General features: G+C 41.8%; 1 protein-coding gene across 2 annotated transcripts; it reads left to right on the top strand.

The window, feature by feature from the left end:
- The first annotated feature begins 8,352 nt into the window (after window positions 1-8,352).
- PLAC9 (placenta specific 9) lies at window positions 8,353-22,392 on the top strand. Of its 2 annotated transcripts, XM_014956179.1 has the most exons (4): window positions 8,363-8,733; window positions 19,183-19,283; window positions 20,212-20,332; window positions 22,202-22,392. In XM_014956179.1, the coding sequence occupies exons 1-4, from the start codon at window positions 8,676-8,678 to the stop codon at window positions 22,210-22,212; spliced, it is 291 nt and encodes a 96-aa protein (XP_014811665.1). In that variant the 5' UTR covers window positions 8,363-8,675; the 3' UTR covers window positions 22,213-22,392. The 2 variants fall into 2 exon arrangements, with proteins under 2 accessions (XP_014811664.1, XP_014811665.1); XM_014956178.1 differs by lacking the exon at window positions 22,202-22,392 and having other exon boundaries at window positions 8,353-8,733; window positions 20,212-20,373.
- The last annotated feature ends 600 nt before the right edge of the window (window positions 22,393-22,992 follow it).

Raw genomic sequence — 22,992 nt, forward strand, 5'->3', positions numbered from 1 at the left:
TTTCCCAGCAGAGCTCTGTGATTGTTGGAGGAGCTTTACAACTGACGAGGTAGATGCAAACAGCAAAAGTGATGGCTATTTCCCCAAACAGAAAAATAAAATAGGACCATTGTGCCTTGAAAATGGAAAACAGTGCTTCATTCTCTTGTAACCAGAGAGAACTGAGTTTGGACAGAACTATCCTTTATGTAAGTCAGACACCTTCATCTAGGAAGTTAATCTGATCTCCTACTTCTTCCTAATATCTTTCTCCAGGAAATTCCTATTTATTTCCTTTATCTTTAATAATGCAATTAGTAGCAGGAGTTGGCATATCTGCTGCTGCTGTCCAAGAACCAGAAGTAACCAGCAGAAGGCAATACCCCTGTAAATGATATTTTTTTTTAGGAGCAGTCTCACATCAAAATACTTCTGCTGAGGATGAACTTAGGTACCTATTTTATGCTTTATGATTCAAGGTTTAATACACTTGAATTGATTAACCCATAGTTTAACTGCTATAACAAAAATGGTATGATGGACCTTATATCTCCTTCCCGATTTCATTGCCTTTTTAGACATCTTTCCCAGCAGAGCTCTGTGATTGTTGGAGGAGCTTTACAACTGACGAGGTAGATGCAAACAGCAAAAGTGATGGCTATTTCCCCAAACAGAAAAATAAAATAGGACCATTGTGCCTTGAAAATGGAAAACAGTGCTTCATTCTCTTGTAACCAGAGAGAACTGAGTTTGGACAGAACTAGGAGAAATAGCTATTACCATTGTAAATAAGGACTTCATTGAATTACAGGACTTGAAAGATGGTTTTGAAGGGATAGCCAAGTTTTCCCCACACTAAATAAAATTAATAATGTTTCCAACCTCAGTGAGAACAGCATGGGTGGGAAGCCATAGTCCATCCAAAGGGGAGAAGTCTTTGCAGAATTTGATCAGTTGCAGAAGGAAAGAGGGTGGAGACAGTCTGCACTTAAGCCAAGAAAAGCAATAAAAGTTTTTCAGAGAGCAGCAACACAGAAAACCAAAATGATAATTTAGGATTATGCAATATATTGATGCAAATGTGGTGGTAAACCACTGCAATAACCAGTATGGATAAATAAATATAGACAATTCAAAAAAGAATCACCAATTTAAAAAAAGAAAAAGAAGGAATAGACACCCAAACGCTTCACATTTCCTTCTAATTTAGCACACTAAGTTCACATCCATCTAAGTTTCTGTATAAATCAATATTTATAAATCAGCCCAGAGTTCCAGCCCCCAGCATTTTTACGTCCGATTGCAGGTGACCCATGGCAGTGAAATGTCTTGTTGCTGTTTGTTATCTTTAGCGAGCTGTGAAAAGACTAATAAGGTAGATTGAAATCAGCAGAAACAGATCTAGCTTCCTCAAGCTGTATTTGGTAGTGGCTGACAGAAAGGACAGGCATCAATCAAAGAACATATATCTGCTGTACAAGAGGCTACAGGGAAGCCTGTGTGCACTTCGTGTAAAGTTACTTTGTGGAATAGACCCTATCTGCTCATCAGGTAAACATTTTGCAGAAAGGATGAGATATTTCTCAAGACAAAGAGCAAAACTTTACATTAGAGGTCCAAAAATTATCACCCCAAAATTGTACTTACATCCACCAGAGGACTGGTGGGTTACGTGGGTAACATGAGATACCTTATGACTGACTGCAGGCTTTTTGTCCTTCTTGGTCTAAAGCAAGTGTGTAGCTGTGTTCACATTACAGGAAAAGTGAATCCTGAAGAAGTGTGTTAATCTGCACAGAGCACAGCAACTGTGAATTACACCTTCACCTTCTGCTATTTCAGATGGCACTGGAACATCGCAGTGGCACCATATAATTGCAAAGTACCACTATAATCATCACCTTTATTTTCACTAATAAAATTCACCAAGCATTCAAAGAAGCAACGTATGAGAGCTGAAGCATGGATAGCTTTTTACAGACTTACTTGAGTGATTCTGATTTGCCACAGTCTATAGATTAACTACTACATGATACCTTCTGAGGCTCAAAAAGCCTTCAAAGATGCTTGAGACATCACTGCTTAGATATAAAACAGCAGTGCAGTTTCTGCTGAAATACCTAAATGCTTTGCTGTGGTGCCATACACCAGCCATACCCCCTCAGCATTGGCAATTACATGAACTCCTCTGCTTCCTCCCCAGCCTACACAAGCTCAAGGTCAAGTACGTAACAGTTCGAGGTCTGTTACTTCAGCCCAGACTCTCATTGATCTAAATCCCCTTCCCCCTCCTCCTGCTGCGTCTAATTAAAACGCTGATCTCTGGGTTGCAGTTCACCGTGTGCTGGAGATCAGCTCACCTGGGCTGTACCCAGCCCGGATCTCAGCTCTCTCCAGTGCCATTGTGGGAAGGAACCTCCTGAGCTGAAGGTGGGAGCTGCTGAAGCAGCTCCTGGAGCAGCTCCTGGAGTAACCTGGTGGCCACGCAGACAGAAATAGATGCCCTCACCAGCCACCAGTGAGGTAGCTCCCTCGCTGCCGGGGGATGTTTTCCCCATCAGCCAGCCTGCTCCCTGCACTCCTCCTCCTGCCTGGCTGCTCCTCACCACCTCTCTGCCCGCTCCTACGCTCCCTCTCCACCAACTCCACCAGGGCTGTGCAATCGAGTCCCTTCCAGTGGTATTTCCTGGTCTTAGTACCCAACATCCAGGTGGTCACACCAGCAGAACACTGTCTGCACCCTGGGCTGGTGTGATTTCATCTGCTAAGTTCAAACCACAGGCTCTTGTGCTATCAGCTTCTAATTCCCTTTCCTAACGATAGTTTAAAGAGGAGAGATTACCTCAGATTTATTTACAGCATCCTGTTGATTCACATGACTTCTCTATCCTCACTTCTGATGCTTCTTATTCCTTGAAGACATGCAATTAACCCTCCATTCCCCTTCCACGTTTTTTATCCTCTAATCTTCTATTTCCTCTTTTCTCAATATAAATTAGAAGAGACCTTAGGTAGTCACCAATATGAAACAGAAAATGACCCCTTCATTATTGTGTAGATGGTGAAAAGTATTACCTGAGAAGGAAAAAACAGAAGGCACGTACAGCAAAATACAAAATTACATAGATTAATATCTGAATTAAATAATTAAATAATATTTCTATTACACTTACAGTTAGTTCCAGTGGTGGGTCTGAATTAAAGAACAATTGGGACACATAATTTAAAGCATTTTACTACATCTGGACAGAGTATTATAGCAGAAGTTTTAATATACTTAGAGCCAACCAGTCTCTTAAAGCAAGATAATGTCCTAAAATCTGGTGTTAGAAACAGCAGCCATGCTACCTTGATTTCCTGCAAGGACTTTGTTTCAACTGATAATTTTTGCTCTTACTTGCTCATCCTTAACACTAACTGGAATCTCCATGCAGATGCAGCAAACTAATCGCAGGTGTAACCAACATCAGCCTCCCCCTAAAAACATGTGGAACTGATCACACTTCAAGGATCTCATTAGAAAAAAATTCAAAATAAGGGGTGGAGGACAAGAATCCAGAGTCCACATCTGTTTTCTAACAATGTGAGTTAATGCTCTGCCTCCAGAGCTTGTGGTGCATGCTAATCTTGTTAATCTATTAATTTGTTCATAGACTCACAAGGTTTTTCATGCCTTGGATTAACTTTTAATAGGAATTGTTTCACGGGCACTTCTCTTCCCATTCACGATTACACAATTTCCCGATGGCAACGACCACAAAATCTCCCATTAAACAGTGGCATTATGAAAGTATTTAAGTTGTCTTTTAATGCAGTTTTGCAGCTGGAATTAAAGAGGTGAGAAACCAGTACCATACAGTAATGGCTAGCTGTACTGCTGGGGAATCTTGTTGGACAGGATCCACCATGTGATTAACTACGCAGGCAGCAGGACAAAAAAAATTCATACATTCTTCTTCAGTCTCTGCCCAGAAGCCTGTGTGGGAAGCATGCTTGAAGAAAAATTGCAGCTAAAGATGTGAGGGAGCTGTAATAACAAGGGAACCACTACCTTCCTGCTACAGTATTGTATTTCCTCTGACACACATATTTTAGGAGGAGCCTTTAACCTGGGATTTTTACTACATTGGCTGTAAAATAATACATGTATTGTAAATTTTCAGAGGAATGGCAGAGGAGTGATTAGCTTGGCTTCTCTCTCTGGCAAGTCACTCTTTCCCTTGCATCTGTCTGTGACCTTGTGGTAATTAAGAGGAAAGAAGAAGAGATCAACTAGTAATCCAAAATGGGATTTATTTCCAGCTGTTTCTCTGTTTCATTAGTTATCTCCACGAGTCCCTCATATGGTAAACATTACCTACATTCAAAGGCTTTATATGCACGGCTGACACATTTCCTGATGGAGAAAGGTACACAGATGTTAAGTAACACAGACCTCTGCTTTACTGCTGTTTGTCATGACTCGTGTTCAGCAAGGTGCCATTCAACAGATGAATAGCTTCTCAGATATTAGCTGCTCCTTCACGTAATGAAAATGTTGGTCCGGTTTCAAGTAATTATCTCATTAAATTGGTGTGGTTTGCAATATTGATCTGCTAAAGTCACTAGCTGAGTAATTCTAATTTGGGAATAATCAAGTACTTCCCCCATGAGTATTATTTGCTAGAATATTATCTGCCATGGACTCACAGATCTGCTTCACATTTTTATGTGACTCAAATGGGTGGACGTAAAGTTACAACAGCAAAGGGACACAGCCTTCTATAATAGAAAATACAGCACACATTATCAGATCACCATGTGTGCAACACAAGACTGGGAGTCAAGAGTCTATTCCTGAGTCACTAATTTAGCTGGGTACATAGCCACTCCAGCTTTGTTAGGACAAAGTTTTCCTTCCTCTAAAATGGGCATACACACCACATACTGCATTTCATAGAAGTCTCTGAGGTATGGCCAGGCTTCATAAAATGCATGAAATCTCTCAATGAAAAGATCTAACAAATGGCTAAATACACAAACAGCATCATTCACTAATATTCCATGTGGCCAACCTTTCCCTTCAGTTTCCTGATTCGTTTTCCTCGCAGCTCAGGAAGCTGAAGCCACAGATGCAAACCAGCCTGAAGCCATGGGATGCTTACCTAATGCTGGCAAATAGAATCCAGCCTGGTGTGTTGGCACCAAGATGACACAAGAGAGTAAATTCCTGTAGCTGACTCACTGCTGGCTTTAGGCGTAGTACGAAATGTATTGTTTTGAAGGAGGCTGCTCCATGACACATACGTTTGTTAACTTCTCCAGGGAGGATACAACGAGAGACAGAGCTGATCTTGACAGTACCTTATACCATCTGCCATGTGATTATTTTTTTTAAACAATGCCAAAGGTTATGCCTTTATGAAAATTTGATGTCCCTTCCAAACCAAGATAACAAACACTAGTGCAATTTGACATGTAACAGACCGGAGAGGTGACTGCGCTGGCACAGCACCTGAAGGTGTTCATACATTGAAGGCTGCAGCTCACAAGACCCATAACACCAACCGAGGCTGCCCCACAAACCACAGAGACATGAAGGCTCAATGGACTCTGTCAGGGATGTGATGCTGAGGGTTACAACTATCAGAAACTTTGAATGCCAGCGCCTACTTCACTCTGGTCATATCACCACTGCAAGAGGCCTTTTATCTGTTCCCCAAACAGATGTGGAGGTTGCAGAGCAAGCTTCTGCTTCCCTTAGAAGCAGTCCACAAGCTGCACACCTACTCTGCGGAAATCAACCTCTCCACCTAACAAAACTGTGCTTCCACATCTATCCAGCTGCTGCTTCAGCCCAGCAGCTAGAAACTGAGTAAATTAAGAGAGGAAAAATAATTGACCTCTTCTAAAAGGATCATGAACTATCATTTTACATAAGGTGCTCAACAGCCTCCAAGTAACAAGAACTTCTGAGCATGAGCAGCCAGCAGATATTAAACTTGTGATGAGAGCCCAAGGAATCTCCACGGTCCCTAATGAACACAAATCTTCTCCCAGGGGCAGGTAGGCAGGACACACAAACATTTCACTGATTTCACCATCCACCAGTGTTAAATCCAGGATAGAGGTTATTCCCTTTCATTTCGTTCTCTTTAGTGTAAGAAGCTTTCCTCTCCCTGCAAGGATGGGGTTTCTACCATGTTTTTGTTCCCTGAAGTAATCTCCACTTGGTTTTCTCTCTGTCTCACTTAAAGTCCCCAGGGACTGCAGTACAGAGCACTCCAATTTTTGCCAAGTGTATGCTCAGCTCTATCCTCTGACAGCCCATGCCGAGGGATTTCACACCCAGTAACAATATGATCTTTTTCACATAGCACATATGTCCTTTGCCGACACATGCCCTTAGTTTATTCTGTTCCTTCTCCCTGTGCACTCAGTGGGATCACTCTATACTTATTCATTGCTATTGCCAAGCATTTGACTAGTCCAAGAATGAGATACAGAAAGACTGTACAAAATAAACCCACTCCCAAAATAGACTTAATCCTTGTGTTTGCTCTCCCTTTCACTAGACTGCCTCCTGGCAAAAATTCACATCCCTGTTCACTGGTATGCTTTTTTTGGCTGCTGGTATCTTGGGAACATCTCAACAGCTGGATTTTGTGCAAGCCTACATTCATATGATCTCATTATATTCTCATATATGGACATTTCCAATATTAATGTGCTGAAGAATGCTTTCTCTGATGGTAATCAGTTACTGACTAACTTTTCAGAAGACAAATAGGTTTGTATCGTATTCTTTCTGCTGCTCTCAAATCTCCTGTCTTGCACTGAAAAAATCTACTTTGCAACTTAATGGTAGGGGTCACACACCCTGGATTTTTTGTACTTCATGTTGCTAGTTACATTGTCCTCTTCTGTAGCTTCATTCTGAATATTTATGAATGAAAAAACTCATCTTGGGTAATTAACGAAGATCATCAAAATTCTCAGGGCAGGTAGTCCTGCGGAAAACCAGAATCCCACGGAAAAAGCTTCTCTCTCACTACAGAAACAATCCCTGGAGTACGATACCAGAGAAAGCCCTCACTATTTTGTGTAGTTCTCTATGGCTATCAAACCAGGTCCTCACTGTGGTCAAACATCACACAGTATGTAAAAATAAGAAGCCTTGGAGGGACTAAGTAATTCAGGAGGAACCTCAAGGAAATGTGCTGTAAAAGGGGTGAGTGACCACAGCAGAGGTGGTCTGGAATGGAAATTGCATGATTTTTTTTATAGTGTGTTGAAGGGAAAACTGATTCAATGAATGGTCATTGTTTTTTAATAGTATGGTGTAGAGGACGGCAGAGAGAATGCAGAAAAGCATCCATGGACAGGCTCCCTGTGCAATACAGAGAATGAGGATTGCTTAAGAATGATTCTGCTTAAGAAAGGACAAAAATAAAGGACCAACACACTTAACAACCAACTATTCATAAATATTCTTCTGCCACTCAGTCTCCTCTCTCCACTGCACAGATAATCTTGGTTCAGAAGTCACTGAGGATGATTATACTTTGAACTCTCCGATAGCATCTCTACAGGCTCACTTTCAGATACATCATTCAAATAACATGATTTTCTGACTGCTAGAAAGATGGTAAAGTTTGGTAAAGCCATAGAAAGATGGCTGTTCTAGTTTGCAGGTTTTTATTTTCAATAATTAGAATGCTGTTTTTTTATCCTTGACAATGGCCCTTAGGATTAAGTAGGACACCTTAAAGGCATTTCCCCTTTTACTAGTAATAGTTTTAAAAAGGTAACTCAACCTAAATTAATATGAGGAACAATACCAGGAAGGAGATATCTTAAGTCTTTGAACACCAGCCTAGAAGGGTCAAAGCCTGACACTTACCCCGTCAGCACCCATGAACCTCAAGACAAACAGTAAACATTTAATTAAGATCCTGCTAAAAATCACACACATTGCCAGTATACAATTAGCCATGCTATTTTTCACATGTGATGTTACCCAGTCTAGCAACCTATTTGAAACACCTTCCAAACCTAAAAGAGCTCAAATGGCTCCTCAGGAGCTCCTCTGACACCATCCAAAGACAAGGCACCACGGGCAGTTGCCACCTCCCCCAGCGCTGCCACGCTTCGTCCAGCGGGACTTCGACCTGCCCAGAAAAGATTTTTCTGTAGTCTTAAAAATGAACAAGTAATGGAAAAAACCCTGTAAGATCACAACATCTAAAGATACCGTGTTTTCCAGTGTTCCTGCTTTCCCCGCCCTAGATGAAACCCTCCAGGGAAAGAAACATCCAGCACCCCTTCCTCCTCCTCTCTCCCTTCCTTTTCTTGCCCCACTTGCCATTTTTACAGGATTCGGAGCTCTTCAGCACATTCCAGTTGTAGACTGCATAAATAAATACAAGGGGAAAAAAAAAAAAAACAACCAAAAAAACAACCTTTGGGGAGCTTGGACCACCGCCAGCTTGGCTGGGTAAACTGGCCTTCGTGTGTGGAGCTGGAAGGGTGTTTTTTAAAAGGAGGGAAGCAGAAGAGAACAGCTCAAGAATCTTGGCTCAGGCTGGGCATATTTCCTCCTAACTCTGGCTAAACCTCAGCACGAACGGCTGGACGGAGGAGTCGATGCGACGCCGGGGAGGGAGGCTGCGGGGCTCTGCACCAGGACTAGGGCAGAGCTTGGAGAGCCTCAAACCATGCTTTTCCTCTGGGCACTGGCGTTCACTGCAGTCCTGCAGGAACGAGATCTCCTAGGTAAGTGATTCTCAGCTTGCAAAGCAGAAACTGTAGCTTAACGGTAGCATGGTCTAAGCCTTTGCACCGGGCGGGAGAAGGAGGTAAAGAATTGCTTACTCTGTGGGTTTTGTATGCAGGTGGCATAGGTATGGGTCAAAATTCTGTGGGAATATTGTTTTAACGGGAAAAACTCCATTGTTGTGCTATTCAAGTCCGTCCTGGAGGCATATCGCTTTGGTAAAGATTTTTCACTTCTCACAGGAGGTACTATCAGTGTATTTTCAGAAATTTAGAACTGCATTCAGGTGCTGCAGCAAGAGCCCTGCATTTCCATAGTTACTGTTCTGGCAGCCTTAATAAGACACACACTAATCTGCTCGGAAATGAGATTGAAGTTCAAGGTGAATAAAGAAAGATTTTCCTTTATTTAAGCCCTTCTTTTGAGATTTGCTGGTAACAGCACTGTATTTTTTTTCTCTTCTGCTTTGGATTACTTATTCCTGAGATTTGAGGCAATAACGCCTTCTCCAAATGCTTTGGGAGTATGAAGTATAAACACACAGCATCTGATAAACTGACATCTGAATTTAACTTTAATTAACTGCAGATTAGTGCTAGACTAACCCTGTAATCAGGCTGTAGCTGACAGTGTGACTGAAAGCTATTCAGTTTGGCTAGTTCAAGGGTTTATAGTCCCCGTGTAACCACAAACCTGGCTTCCCAGACTGTTTGTATTACGTGTTTGCTGCTAGCTGAGGCCGTGCTTTATTTTCCCTCTGCTCTTACTTCTTGACAACACACAATGTTTGTATTTCATGGCAGAGTAATAAGTTTCCATTACAACCAAAACATTTCCTGAAAAACTGCTAGTCCCTTCTGCCCCCAAGTCCTAGTCACCCTTCCTCGCCCTTTCTCCCTCCCACACAACTGGCTTTGTAATGTTTATCAGTGATGAACTGAAATATCAGTATCCTAGCAAGGACACTCTAACTTGTTTTCACTCTACAAGTACTCAATATCCTCTTGAGTTTCATGAGCTTCACAAAAAATCTGTGAAATTAAAAAAAAAAAAAGCTGGAAGAATGTTTTTATTTATTCCCCCCAAAGTATGGTTTTGTTTCAGCTGAAATCATTAGCGAACTCAGATGAAATCCAGCCAAATAGAATAGTACTTGAATAATAACTGCAGCGGAGACTAGTACTCAGTACCATGCCAGGTACAAGTACTTGATGAAGGAATCATTTTCACTGCCTCAGTGGAGTATTTTACGTGAGGTGGGAAAGCTTGTGTCCATCACAGCCAGGGCAGTACCGTGGCTGGCAGGCTTGAAAAGGTCATCCCCACTTTCCCTTTGCCACCTTGGAGTTGGGGAATCTTAACATTTGATTTCATTACAGATTGTCTCCCTCAACCCTCATGGGTTCCTCTTAAAAATGGTTCCGTGTTGGCCAAAATAGAATTTATGTTCACCCTAATGACTGGATTAAAACAATCTCATGTTCACAGAGCTTAGCCTTCAAAGACCTCAGGAGGAGAGGCTGGTGTGGGGCCCTTCCAGAGGCAACCACGTGCTGCTGCCTAATGGCCACAGCTTCTAGTCCCTTGCTGTTGTTGTTGGGTTAGTTTGTGGGGTGCTGCTGAAATGTAGTGCAGGATGTAGCCTGGGGCACTGCAGCGTTCAATACCCGCCCCATTTAAATGTGTCTCCATTCTTAGAAAAACCTCCAGGCAAATTGTTCCGAGGGGTGCAGCACCCCAACAGCCAAGTCCCTGCTGCATGTTTATGCGTGGCACAGGGGTGACCTGGACTCCTCAGGTAAACAAGTCGCTGGCAATCGGTCTGGCCCCACTGACGTGCTCCATTTAGCTCTATAAACCAAACACTGGGGATGCTATGAGGGAGAGGGCAGTAGGAGAGCTCCATCACAGGCATTGCTGCTCAATACTCCACACCGGGACATGATTTGTTTTTAAACAGCAGAGGTTTCATTTGGTTTAAACAATAAGTAGAAGTAAACCACCATTCAGCTAACCTATTACAACTCCTCAGAATATTTTGGATCCTCTGATATCAATGAGCAGTATCAAAGCTGGGGAGACCTGTGAGATTTTAAAGCGAAAAGGGCTATTATAAAGGAGATACAAAGCAGTTGGAGCGAAACTGGAAGAGGAAAAATCACTTCAGAACAGCCTACTTTTGCCCGAAATTGACCACTTGCACTCTCACAGAACAACATTTTGCCTCCAGAAGATTGAACTAACTCCACTGTAGAATTAAATCCACAGTAAAAATGATGAGGAGGTTCCTTCTTAAACTAGAGTTGGGTTCGTATTTCTCTACTAATAAACCAGGAGTGGTTTAACATATACCCTACGATAATCTCTAAGCTCCAACAAGGAAGGAGAAAGAAAGTTTGTCACAACCAAGTGTACTGAGATGTAGGTGTGTTTCTTAAGACCATGAGGCACCTGGAGATAGGGGATGTGTACAGAAGTGAGCCTTTTTACAAATTTATACAACTGTAAACTCCTATGATTTGTTGCATTTAGTTGAAGGGAATTTATTAAGTTCTGTGAACTTTGTGACGTCCATGTGTAAAGCAAAGGTTAATACCAAGTTCCAAAGAAGTCTGGGGTCTAGAAACACAGGACTCCTGCTGTTCATCTGCAGGATGCAGCTGTATTTATAAATCCAGCTGATCTACTCTGGTTGAAGCAGTTGTGCGTCTTGGCCATGAATGTTGGGATCTAGTACGTATGTATGTGTATATATATATGTATGTATGTATATACTTATATATATGTATCTTGCTATTCTACTTCCTGAGCCGTTGCAATACATATGAACTGTCTGCCAGAGGACAATATATCTTCAAGCAAGTTCTTAGACTTAAGTATTAGAACAAAACTACAACAACCTTCTTTCATTGTACTATCATATTTCTTTCTACTCCCATAACTTACTCATTTGCAAACTACACAACCACAGAGCTGACTAATTAGCCAGAAGCTCACCTCCACCCACTCCCGTGATCGCAGCTCCTATTACTAAACGCAGACCAAACCCTATGTCCTCATAGAACTGAAAAGCTCTTTATCTCCAGATAGCAGTGGTCATCTTCAAATTGATAGTGGCATCAAATACTCGTGTATCTCACCTCTTCTATTCTCAAGCCAGCCTTAAACTCACTCATTTGGTATAACTTACATTCTTCACATATGCTATGACATGGCTCCTCTTCTTCCTACAACAGTCCATCCTATTCTCCACACACAATTTCCTGTACAACTACTAACTATAATCCTCCTAACACTTCGCCTTAATTTCCAAAACAAACATATATTCACACAGAAACAAATACATAATAAAGGGAAAATTCTGTTTGCAGACCAAAGCATGAGCATCCCACCATAATACACAGCAGTAATTAGAGTCATTTACCTGCAAATTACATAGCTCACGTCTCTTATCAGTCTGACTCCCTGTAGTCATTTCCCATTGCAGCAGTGAGCACAAGCAGACATTCCCTGGCTGCTCGTTCAGAAGACCAGCACGCTGGGAACATACTCCAAGCCAACAGCTCCATCACAGGAACATTTTATTGTTATCCTCCTTCCTTTGAATGAAAATATACAAAACTTAAGTGCCTCTTAGAATCATAAATATGGTAACATAGCAGAAGAAAAGTGGTTTTTCAAGTAGTAATTTTGCTTCTGGCAGATGACGATGGCAGGGACCCTAGATTTTCCTGTGACTCACAAGAAGAGTGCCTGGCCCTGTGCACTCCCCAGTCACCACTGCTGGGCAAGCCAGACGTCCTCCAGACAAAGTAGTTTTACACAGAAATACATGGCAGCCATCTCCTAGTTAGGAACAATTTTTATCAAGTCCCATTTCTGATCTTGCGTATTTGACACAAGCACAAGTGAGGCACATTAGGAGCAGAACACATCACGACATCTCACATGTAGGTGGATGGGACAGACAAGTTAGAGAAGTGAGAACTGGTAGCCTGATACCCTGACCCACCTTCACTAATGTAATACATGAGATTTCCTTTCTGGTCCTTGTCTTTCAGTGAAAAATAATAAAATAAATTCAACCTTAACTGATCTAGGATCTGAAATGAATATTCATAGTAGTGTATTCGACATCTTGATAAACAGATTATGAACCAGGCCTGCAAGTTTAGAACTTGACTTTCTGATATGGTTATTTAGCTTCCAAAATGAATATTAAAAATAATTAATATAAGAAACTTATTTCAGGATGTTTCTTTTATTACCAGAGGCTCATGAATCTTGGATATGAGAAGAATCCCTTGGATTTTGTTGCATGTTTGAAATCCTTTCAAGACTTGGCATTCAGGTAGCAGTTAAAGTACACAGTGAATGTATAGATTACAGATTAATCCCTAATCAGGTATTAAAAACTTTCAACGTACCTTCTTAAAATGATTTAAAACCCCCAAACCAACAACAAACCAAACCAATCCTCCTCTGCCCCTTAAATTCCAGAAGAACTGTCAATTGAGTGTCTACCTTCCATCTCCCACTTTGGCTATTCCACATTTGCCCTGTATAGAATTTGCAATGTCATTATGTCATAAAAGCTAGAGCCTAATAGATATGTGTGTCCATATATAGGCCTGTTGCATTCTTCCCAAACTGGTTAGGGAGTTCACCATTTGATACACAAGTTCCTGAGCTTTTTCCTATTGGAACATAAATCCATTATTACACCCTCCATATTCCCATTAAAAGTTATCAGGTCGCCTTATGCTATATGCTCCAGGAATGAAATGATACAGCTAAAACTAAGGCAATGCAAACAGGAACACAGAGCATAGCATGTTTTCGTGAAGGGTTATACATGTTCTCCTTTATTCCCCTTCTATCGCATGATTTCAGGCTTCCTTATTTGTCATCTGGTTCCTGTTTCAATCTCACTTGTCTCTCATTTGGTTTGTGGCCTGCTTTGCTTTACCCCTCCCTCCCTCACTACTGAGCACAACATGAACTCTCAGTTGACTTTCAAAACCACACCGGTCATAAAATGATGCAAAAGGAATTTTATAGACTTTAAGACCGATAGGGAACATTATGGTCACTCAGCTTGACCTTCTCCATAACACGGACCAAAGAACCCAACCCAGTAATTTCTGTATCAAGCCTGTAACTTCAGTTTGACCAGCAATGCATCTTTAGGAAGGACACTCATAAAAACCTACCAGATCTGGGTGATGGTGTACTTCAGTTCTGCCGGTCTTAGTAACAGCAGCAAACGACAGTGAAGAGACAGTTGCTCGGGTTTATTCTGATGCTTAACATTAGCCACTACTTGGATGATCAAAATGAACCATTTAACAGCATCTGGATAGACAGAATCCTGATAGCTGGAGAAAGGAACTTCTTCAGGGAGTGTGTAGAAGCAACCTCCTGGGGGCTGGGGGAATATATCAAATGTACAGAAAGCCGGGGAGCTTAACCAAGAGGTATTCTAAAACTAAGGCCTTTGCTCTTAACCTGTTTTGCTAAGGTTGTTTTAATTCTTATTTGAGTGTTCTTTCTGTCCCCTACTCTCAGCTCAAGTTTTGTACAGTCAAGCTGACCACAATACATAGATCTTTACTCTGCATCATGATCCTTCTTTCAAACATTAAGCGTATCTTCTATTAAACATAACCTTATTGGTAACAAACTCAGAGATTCTCCATTTTCCTGCTCCATCTGCTGGTGTCTGGCTGTATCACAGCCCAGGGTGGTCAGAACTACCCAGCTTTACGGGCACTGTCAAGGTTGAACAGGGGACTTAATCAGAGGAAAAAAGGCACAGGTCATTTTCTTGTCTTGAACAAGAGAGTTCTGATTCCTGATGGAAAATAACCACCAATAGACCAAATAGAATGGACTTCAAGAACTGAACTAAGCATCTTGCTTGCAGGAAGCATCAGGTGGGAATTTGCAAATGGGAAATAAACTGGAAGGTAATGTTCTCTCTGCCACATTGAAACACCGAAACAACTATCTGCCTGAAGTAATCCATTATGTTTCAAATGAGATATTCAAGACATTGAAATATGCCTCCTACGCACTTAAGCTGTCAGGAGTTGCAAATACCCAGGTATTTTAAATACATAACTTATACAGGATATAAAGAACAGTTTACTTTTAAAAGCTGTTAGCTTTAAAATTTACTATCAAAGTTTTCTACATTTACACATGTGCTTTGACACATAGGCAAGTAAAAATTCTAATTTACATTTTAAAAATGTTTCTTCAGCAACAAGAGAGCGAGTACATGGAATTATCCTTGAGGGCCATTAGTCTTTTTCTTGCATGGCTTGCAGCCTTCCATTCTTCACTCCCTTTAGCTGGTGACTGCTATTATTACATGAGGTGGAGATGCTGCTGGAGAGGATCAGTGCCAAAGGCAGACTCTGTCATTTTCTCTCCCCAGCTGCAATACAGAGGAGGGAGCGCTCATAAGCAGCATGTGATTCTCTTTGAGCACATGGAAATTATTGCTTCAGCTGAATTGTCTGACCATAGTGACCCAGATACCTGCCATATTTCCAAGGGACCGGATGTGTCCTCTGAACAGCCCATCCCAGAGATAAAGACTGTGGGTTAAGAGCTCAAGCCAGACAACAAAATAACAATCAGGGGGGTTCGGGGCCAAAGCCTCAAGCCAAGGCTCAGAAAACAGAAGAAAACTACACTGTCTAAAGCACAGGCTGCCCAGCCAGCAGCAGCAACCACCCACCTGAAGTAGCCTGTTCTGGTGCGGTGGTGAAGGGGCCATCACAAGTGGAAGAGTACCTCTGCTCTGGTGTTGAGGTGGCTAACCAGACACAGGCATGCCAGCCCTGGCTGAGAGGGTTTCTGCTGGGTCAGCCCTCAGCCAACTCCACACTGTGAGGTCTGGGAAGGAGACACGCTTTGGTTTCTACTAACTCTTACCACTCACTGACAATAGCTGTCAGGTGTTCCTGAAACACTTAGGCTTGAACCATTTGTCAAATTTTTAGGCACTGCACTAGTCCTGTGGTTCTGGGTAACATTACAGTCCTAGGACAAGACATTTCCTCCCACTTTGGTCAGCCCATTACAGTTTATAACATGGCAATGTGCTCCGAGTGCCAGAATGCTGTCTCTCTCCATGTCAGAAGAGGGGAACCAACCCCCCAAGGAACCAAGCACGACCATGTCCTGCATTTCACAGCAGCCCCTTCACATAGTTCTCTTGATGGGCACGTGCACAGAAAGCTGTGCAGTGTTTTGCTAACCTCACAGTGAGATGCAACCTTACACTGGCTATACATACCTACCACGGTGCACCCTGCTTTGAACAAATGACCCTATCATCCATCCCATCTAACCTCCCCATCCACATACACCTGCCCAGAGTAGCCGTCAGCACAATGCTGAGGTTTGTGATGAGCAGAATCCTCTTCCACACAGAAGGGCTAAGCTCAAGGAACTATTACAGTGGCATTTGGGGTAAGATCTTATATCATTTCTGCTTCAAAAAATCACTTTGCAGATTTAAGGTCCCGCATGAGGAAAACGGTGAAAGGAGCCCCTGCCCATCATGCCATTATGCAGTTTGGAAAGGCCAGAGAGTCTCTGGATCAGAGTCCAATTCAGAGTAGCTGTCTGAAGGCACCTACTTCTGCTTCTCCTACAGCAGGCCTTTGGGCTTTCTTTAATGGCCAGCATGATAGAAGATGCATGATCAGAGAAAGAGGAGTGGCCAACACTAACTTGAGCTAGCCAACATTAACTCTCTTGCATTTTCCATTTCTAGGGAATGGACAAAGCTAAACAAGCCTGGCATGTAACTTACAGCTGGCCAAATGCTCCTTCAACAGCAGCATACAACTGGTGCTGGCCTTCACCCAAACTTTCCATCCAACCTTGTGATCCAGCCATCTTCTGCTTCTCCTACAGCAGGCCTTTGGGCTTTCTTTAATGGCCAGCATGATAGAAGATGCATGATCAGAGAAAGAGGAGTGGCCAACACTAACTTGAGCTAGCCAACATTAACTCTCTTGCATTTTCCATTTCTAGGGAATGGACAAAGCTAAACAAGCCTGGCATGTAACTTACAGCTGGCCAAATGCTCCTTCAACAGCAGCATACAACTGGTGCTGGCCTTCACCCAAACTTTCCATCCAACCTTGTGATCCAGCCATCTACAGCTAGGTTAATACAGTGAGAAATAACCTCCTGGGGGATTCTTAAATTCTTCCAACTTGCTCTTAGTCCACCTAATGATTTCTGCTGCCTCTTTTTCACAGTTCATTTGTAGTTAGATCTGGGAATGTTCCCAGCAATCAACAACTGATCTGCAGTTACCTCATTGCCATGCCTCCTGCTTCCCCTTGGTCCTCTCTCCAACGTGGTGAGCAGCAGTTCAGCATACAGCTGAACGGGGACATCAGGCTTGATGCTGACTGGTAGAGCTGGGAATATCGGAAAGGTGGAAATTTTATTAATCCCAGAGTAGAACGGAGCTTACCTTGTTAATTATCCTATTATTAGGAAAGACAAGGTTTGTCAGAGTAGAACGGAGCTTACCTGGCTATTATCCTATTATTAGGAAAGACAAGGTTTGTAGAGTAAGACTGGCAACTGCATTTCTGACATAGCATGTCAGGATCTCCATATTGTTCCAGCCAGTAACCTCCATTTCTGACATGGCATGTCAGGATCTCCATATTGTTCCAGCCATCATGGAAAAAACATGTAAATAAGGAAAAATTTTGAGAAGGAGCATGGTTGATTTGACCACTAAGTTACAAGGTAACAGCACTCCCAAAACAAAGCAACAAAGAGGGGAAAAAAAAGGCAACTGCGAAGTAACTAGCATTTAAGTATCTGCCCTATTTCATCAGTCTTAGAAAAATTTTGAGAAGGAGCATGGTTGACTTGACCACTAAGTTATGAAATAACACCACTCCCAAAACATCACCAGCAGCAACAAAGAGGGGAAAAAAAGAGCAACTGTGAAGCAACTAGTATTTAAGTATCTGCCCTATTTCATCAGTCTTGTGTGGACAGGTTGATTCTTTGGGATTCTGTCCTAACAGCACCATCTCCTGGCCGATGCACCAAAGAAAAACCAACCCCAAATCAAAATCTTAGTACAAATAAACAACCAAAAATTCTCTCATAAGCTCTGGCAAACCAATTTCTAAATAATGCCACACCTAGTACATCAGATCACATGTTAATCTTCTCATTCTCCCTGCCCTCCGCCCTCCAATTTCAAGGATGCCATTCCAAGTCAGAGTACATCGCTCATCCCATCAAACTGCAAAGGCTACAATCCTTACCGACACGTGTTTGCCATCATCTGATACCTATGCTCCAGAAATCTTGGCACAGTCCTGCGGTGAAGCCCTGCAGCAGTTCCAAACCACTGCTCTCGAAAAATAGTACTGAAGATAGAATGAGATACTCTTCTTACGTTTCTTACTGTTCATTATAACACAAGCTCACAGTTTCCTCTTTGTTACAATCAAATGACAACAGAATGAGTTACTGCTGGTTTCTCATTATCACAGCTTCTTCAGGCCTCAAACAAGCGCAAGGCCTAACTTTACTAACATGGAGCCAGATATGTTGTCACTTCAGTGGGGTTTAAAATACTCTGCTACAGTTTTATACACATGTATTAAAATCTAAATGTTACTGAACTTTGCAAAGGTTATGAAAAGGAAATTGGCTCTGTTGAAGCACAGACACCAGCAGGCAGTGACCTCTTGTGGAGTAGAGCCAGCAGAGTGAAATGTTCAAAGAGCAAGAGTTCACGAGTACTGAGAGGTAAATACAGATAACTGACAGAGATAAGCAACTTCGTCTGTAGCACCATATACCAGTGACTTGGTCAGCAAATGGCATCAGCTGTACACACGTTCATTGTTTGCCTTCCCATTGCAAAATCAGACTGTTATGGACAAGTTTCTGGCACAGTGGAATCACCAGCTTGTATCCATTTGGGGCATAAGTGGACAAACTTAGCTGCTCTTCAGAGCTTTACCGCACCAACTGCTTCTGAAGAAAGCCTACTAGGAACCGGTGTGTAAGCAGAACTTCCCAATGCTTAGGTTTTATACTTGTAGAGACAGAGTTGTGGTCTGTAAACTTACCTTACACGGGCAGAAAAAAACCACATTGTCTAAAACAAACACAAAAAAAACCAAACAACCTCTTGCCATAGGGATTTTTTTTTTGTTTTGTTTGGGTTTTTTTGTTGACAAGGTGTACAGGCAGAGAGACATTCACAGCACTGGGTAATAGCCGTAGTTGTTGGGAGAGAAGTTCAATGTCTACCTGGGACTCCTACATTTGGTTTCCTAAACAATGCTGTTTAGCATGCAAAACACCACTTCCGAAGTCAGAAAGGTAAGGACTGCTATTAAAAAGCTCCTGCTAATTAACTGTGGCTGTTTTTCCAGCTGCTGCAGACCCTGACAGTGTGTTACCTGGAAGTTTGGGAAGAGGAAGCTGGTGTAATGAACATGATACAATCCATGAACGCTTAGATATTATCGAAGAGGTAAGAGCTGTTGCACTGGTTCCTGGACCTTACCAGACCTCTGCCCCATCCTTTTGACCAAAGAAAAGAAAGAAGAATGATATTTCTAGACACAGTCACTTCTTGATGTTTTTCTATTCAAGGCCTGACTATTTATTTTAGATGTCATGATTTATAACTATCCATAAAACCATTACTACCAAAACCATATAATCTTAATGAATTCCAAACAACTGATTAACTAATCACTGAATATTACAGATCAGCCTTTTCCAAAATGTTTATAATGGTGCCTTTAATATAACAATCTCAGGACTGGTATTTGTAAAGTTTCACATCTGCTTATGGCTAGATACGAATTCTGGAGGTGACTCCAAGGCTGATGGAGGAGTTCCTGCTCACTCCTGCAGATACCCAAGGGCTACATGAATGAACTCTATGACCGGGATTCTAGGAAGTCTGCAAAGTTGATTTTGGGGTTTTTTTGTTGTTGTTTTGCATGTCCAGTGCTAACTATTTCCAGCTGCCAAACTGCATGCTGTTGATTCTCAAATGGTAATGTTACCTCTCTCCTGCTCTAGTGCCAGCCCTCTTTTTTCCACCCATCAGCTCCTCTCATCTTCCGTGCAGATTCTTTTCTTGGATATAATGGTGGCTCAGAATTGAGATAGAATTACAAAGAAATTAATGCAAAGCTCCCTCCAAGAAGTCAAATTATGATGTGGTTCCGTAATTTAACTGTTGTGAAATAAAGTTTTAATACTTCCTGCCACCAGAGGCCAGCATAACAGAGGAAATATTTAAATCTGCACTGCGCAATATAAATAAAATTACCTGTTGGCATTAGGGGACATTAGATTTGCACCTCCGCTGACACATTTATTACAATTCCTTCCACTTGACCCATTGACTAATGCCTTTCTTTGTTTGTCTCCCTTGTCTTCATTAGAAGGTAATAAAAACAGTGGAGCATCTAGAATCAGAAGTCAAGTCACTCCTCAACATCATCGGTGAGACAACATCGAATATCCCCATCGCTCCAGGAACCCCTCTTATTGACATTTTTGATGGTAAGTATCAAGTGGGATATAACTGAAGTTGAAGACAGTGTTGCACAGGTTATGACCAAATATGCCATCTCTTCTCCCCCCATGAGGTGAAGTAATTCCATCATTCAGCCCAGCGCAGCTAAGGCCTCAGCTGAAATGCTGGGTCCAGTTTTGAACACCAGGTTTCAACAATTACTAAAAACAGGGGTGGAAGAACAGAGGAAAAAACCCACCAAACACACAAAACCTCAGCCAGAGCTAGATAGATGAGCTACAACAAAAAGGTTGTTAAATTGGGGATGTTTAGTCTAAAGAATATCAAAGTAGCCCACCAGAACGAGCAAGGCTGCCACAACGAAGAAAGCTGTGTTTTTTTCTTCCCCCATGATGTGAAGCAATTTCTTCATTCAGCCCAGCACAGCTAAGGCCTCGGCTGAAATGCTGGGTCCAGTTTTGAACACCAGGTTTCAACAATCACTAAAAACGGGGGGGAAAGAACAAAGGAAAAAACCCACCAAACACACAAAACCTCAGCCAGCGCTAAATAAATAAGCTACAACAAAAAGGTTGGGGTGGAAGAACAGAGGAAAAAACCCACCAAACACACAAAACCTCAGCCAGAGCTAGATAGATGAGCTACAACAAAAAGGTTGTTAAATTGGGGATGTTTAGTCTAAAGAACATCAAAGTAGCTCACCAGAACGAGCAAGGCTGCCACAACGAAGAAAGCTGTGTTTTCTGCCCCATTGCAAAAGTGAATAAAACAAGAAATAATGCAACATGAAAGACTCAAGCAAAACACAACGCAAAGCTGTCTTACGAGGACAGTGAATCACTGAAATGACATGACTGTAGTTTGCCCAGCACTGGAAATGTTAAACAAGCATCCCACCTTGGGATGTGATGAGCTAAGGATGGACCAAGCAATCTCAAGATCTATTTCAGTTTAAAGACCCTGTGATTCTTTAGTTTCATGTGTGACAGATAAAACAAAGGAGGGCAACAAACCACAAAAAAAGTTATTGAAGTATTATCATTTTAGTGTCTTAAACCCCATTTTGACACACAAGCCCTTCACACAAAACATGCTCCTGGATAAATGTTTTTTGAATAAATTAAACCACAAAAGAAATTCCTTGCATGAGACCACCTATTCTACACAGCTTCTTACAATGCTTGGTCCTTTTCATTCTCTGCCCAAATATCAATAGTGCATTTAACAAGGTGAGAGAGACTCCTGTTGGAAAATTAAAAGGTATGAGCATCCATAGACACGTTTATGAAGTGAGTTTTGTCAGTGCTGGGTTTTTGTTTGTTTACATACACACGTGTGTACTATAGTGCACTTACATGACATAAGTTGTTTGTCTACATACACACATGTGTACTATAGTGCACTTACATGACATAAGGCAGGCTCAAAGCAGACAGCAGTGAAGCTTAGGTTGGTTTTTAGTTCTTGCAGTTGCCTGGATGGATCTGGTCACCATGATATGTTCTCACCAACTCTACTTTTCATTAACACTTCCAGTTTTCTATGAGAGGCAGTTAATAGGTAACAATTAAGTTATTCCCCTGCAATGATAATTTATTTTAAAAAGAAAATTATTCTAGTAAAGTGTTACTGTGAATTTAAAATGGAAACCCTAAGTCAGCCTCAGCATATTTGCAGCACATCTCTAGTAAGTACTACTGAGATAGAGTTTGCAAAAACTGCCAAATGGCTTAAGAATTGCAGAGCTCTAGGACCTTCCTTCTGTGATTTGGTGACTCAAAGTGACAAGTCTCCACTTTAAAGTAGCAGGATTCATGTTTTAAATGATGTTTATCTACAAAAATTGATCCCGATATGATAACCAAAAATAATCACATCAACTCTTGTCTATCCAGATACCAGCTGAGTGCCCTGAAGACAGAAGACAGCCGAATGTAACAGCATGGCCGTCATAAACTGTTGCACTTTTGTTCCTGTAATAAACTTGTGTTTCCAGAATTTGAGCAGGGATGAACAATCCTCAGCTGTAGTTTGCCTTCTGTATTCCAGTGCTTTATAATAAAAAGGTATTTGCTTTTAGACAGTATTTCAAAGTGTTATATTTTAAATCTTTCAGCAGCCCTAATTAGTCAAAACTGCATTTCAAACACAGCACTTGCAGTAAGAAGACAGGATCAGTTGGGGTCCGGGATGAAAGCACAACTAACAAACTTCCCTCAATTCAAAAGCTTGCTCCTTCCCTGCCAAAGAAGTGGCTGGGTATTGGTGTAAATGAATGAAGAGACACTTTCAGCTGAAACTTCCTCTCAAGATACGCCTAGATTGTGAGACAAAATGAATGTATGGAGTAGAATGGCTTTGGATGGGGTCATATTGCTGCTACTAACCGAAACATGAGTCCTATCTGCACGTCCCAGTCAGAATTCATAGTCTGGATGCACAGCCACCTTATTCTGGTATCTTTATACTGTTCCCCCTTGCCATAATGATAACAGAAGCCAGAATTCATCCCAACATCCATCCCCACGACACCCTCATTTTCTTCCATGACAAACACCACCACAACCTCTGCAAGGGAAAAGGACCTGCCTGACCTTTACAGAATGGCGAGAGAGTGTGCACGCGTGTGTGTGAAATTAGAGAAGGAGTTTGCACATTGTTGATTAACAAGCTATTTTCACTGACC

This window comes from Calidris pugnax, unplaced genomic scaffold (genome assembly GCF_001431845.1).
Source record: "Calidris pugnax isolate Ruff unplaced genomic scaffold, ASM143184v1 scaffold196, whole genome shotgun sequence".
In the NCBI taxonomy this organism is placed as follows: Eukaryota; Metazoa; Chordata; class Aves; order Charadriiformes; family Scolopacidae; genus Calidris; species Calidris pugnax.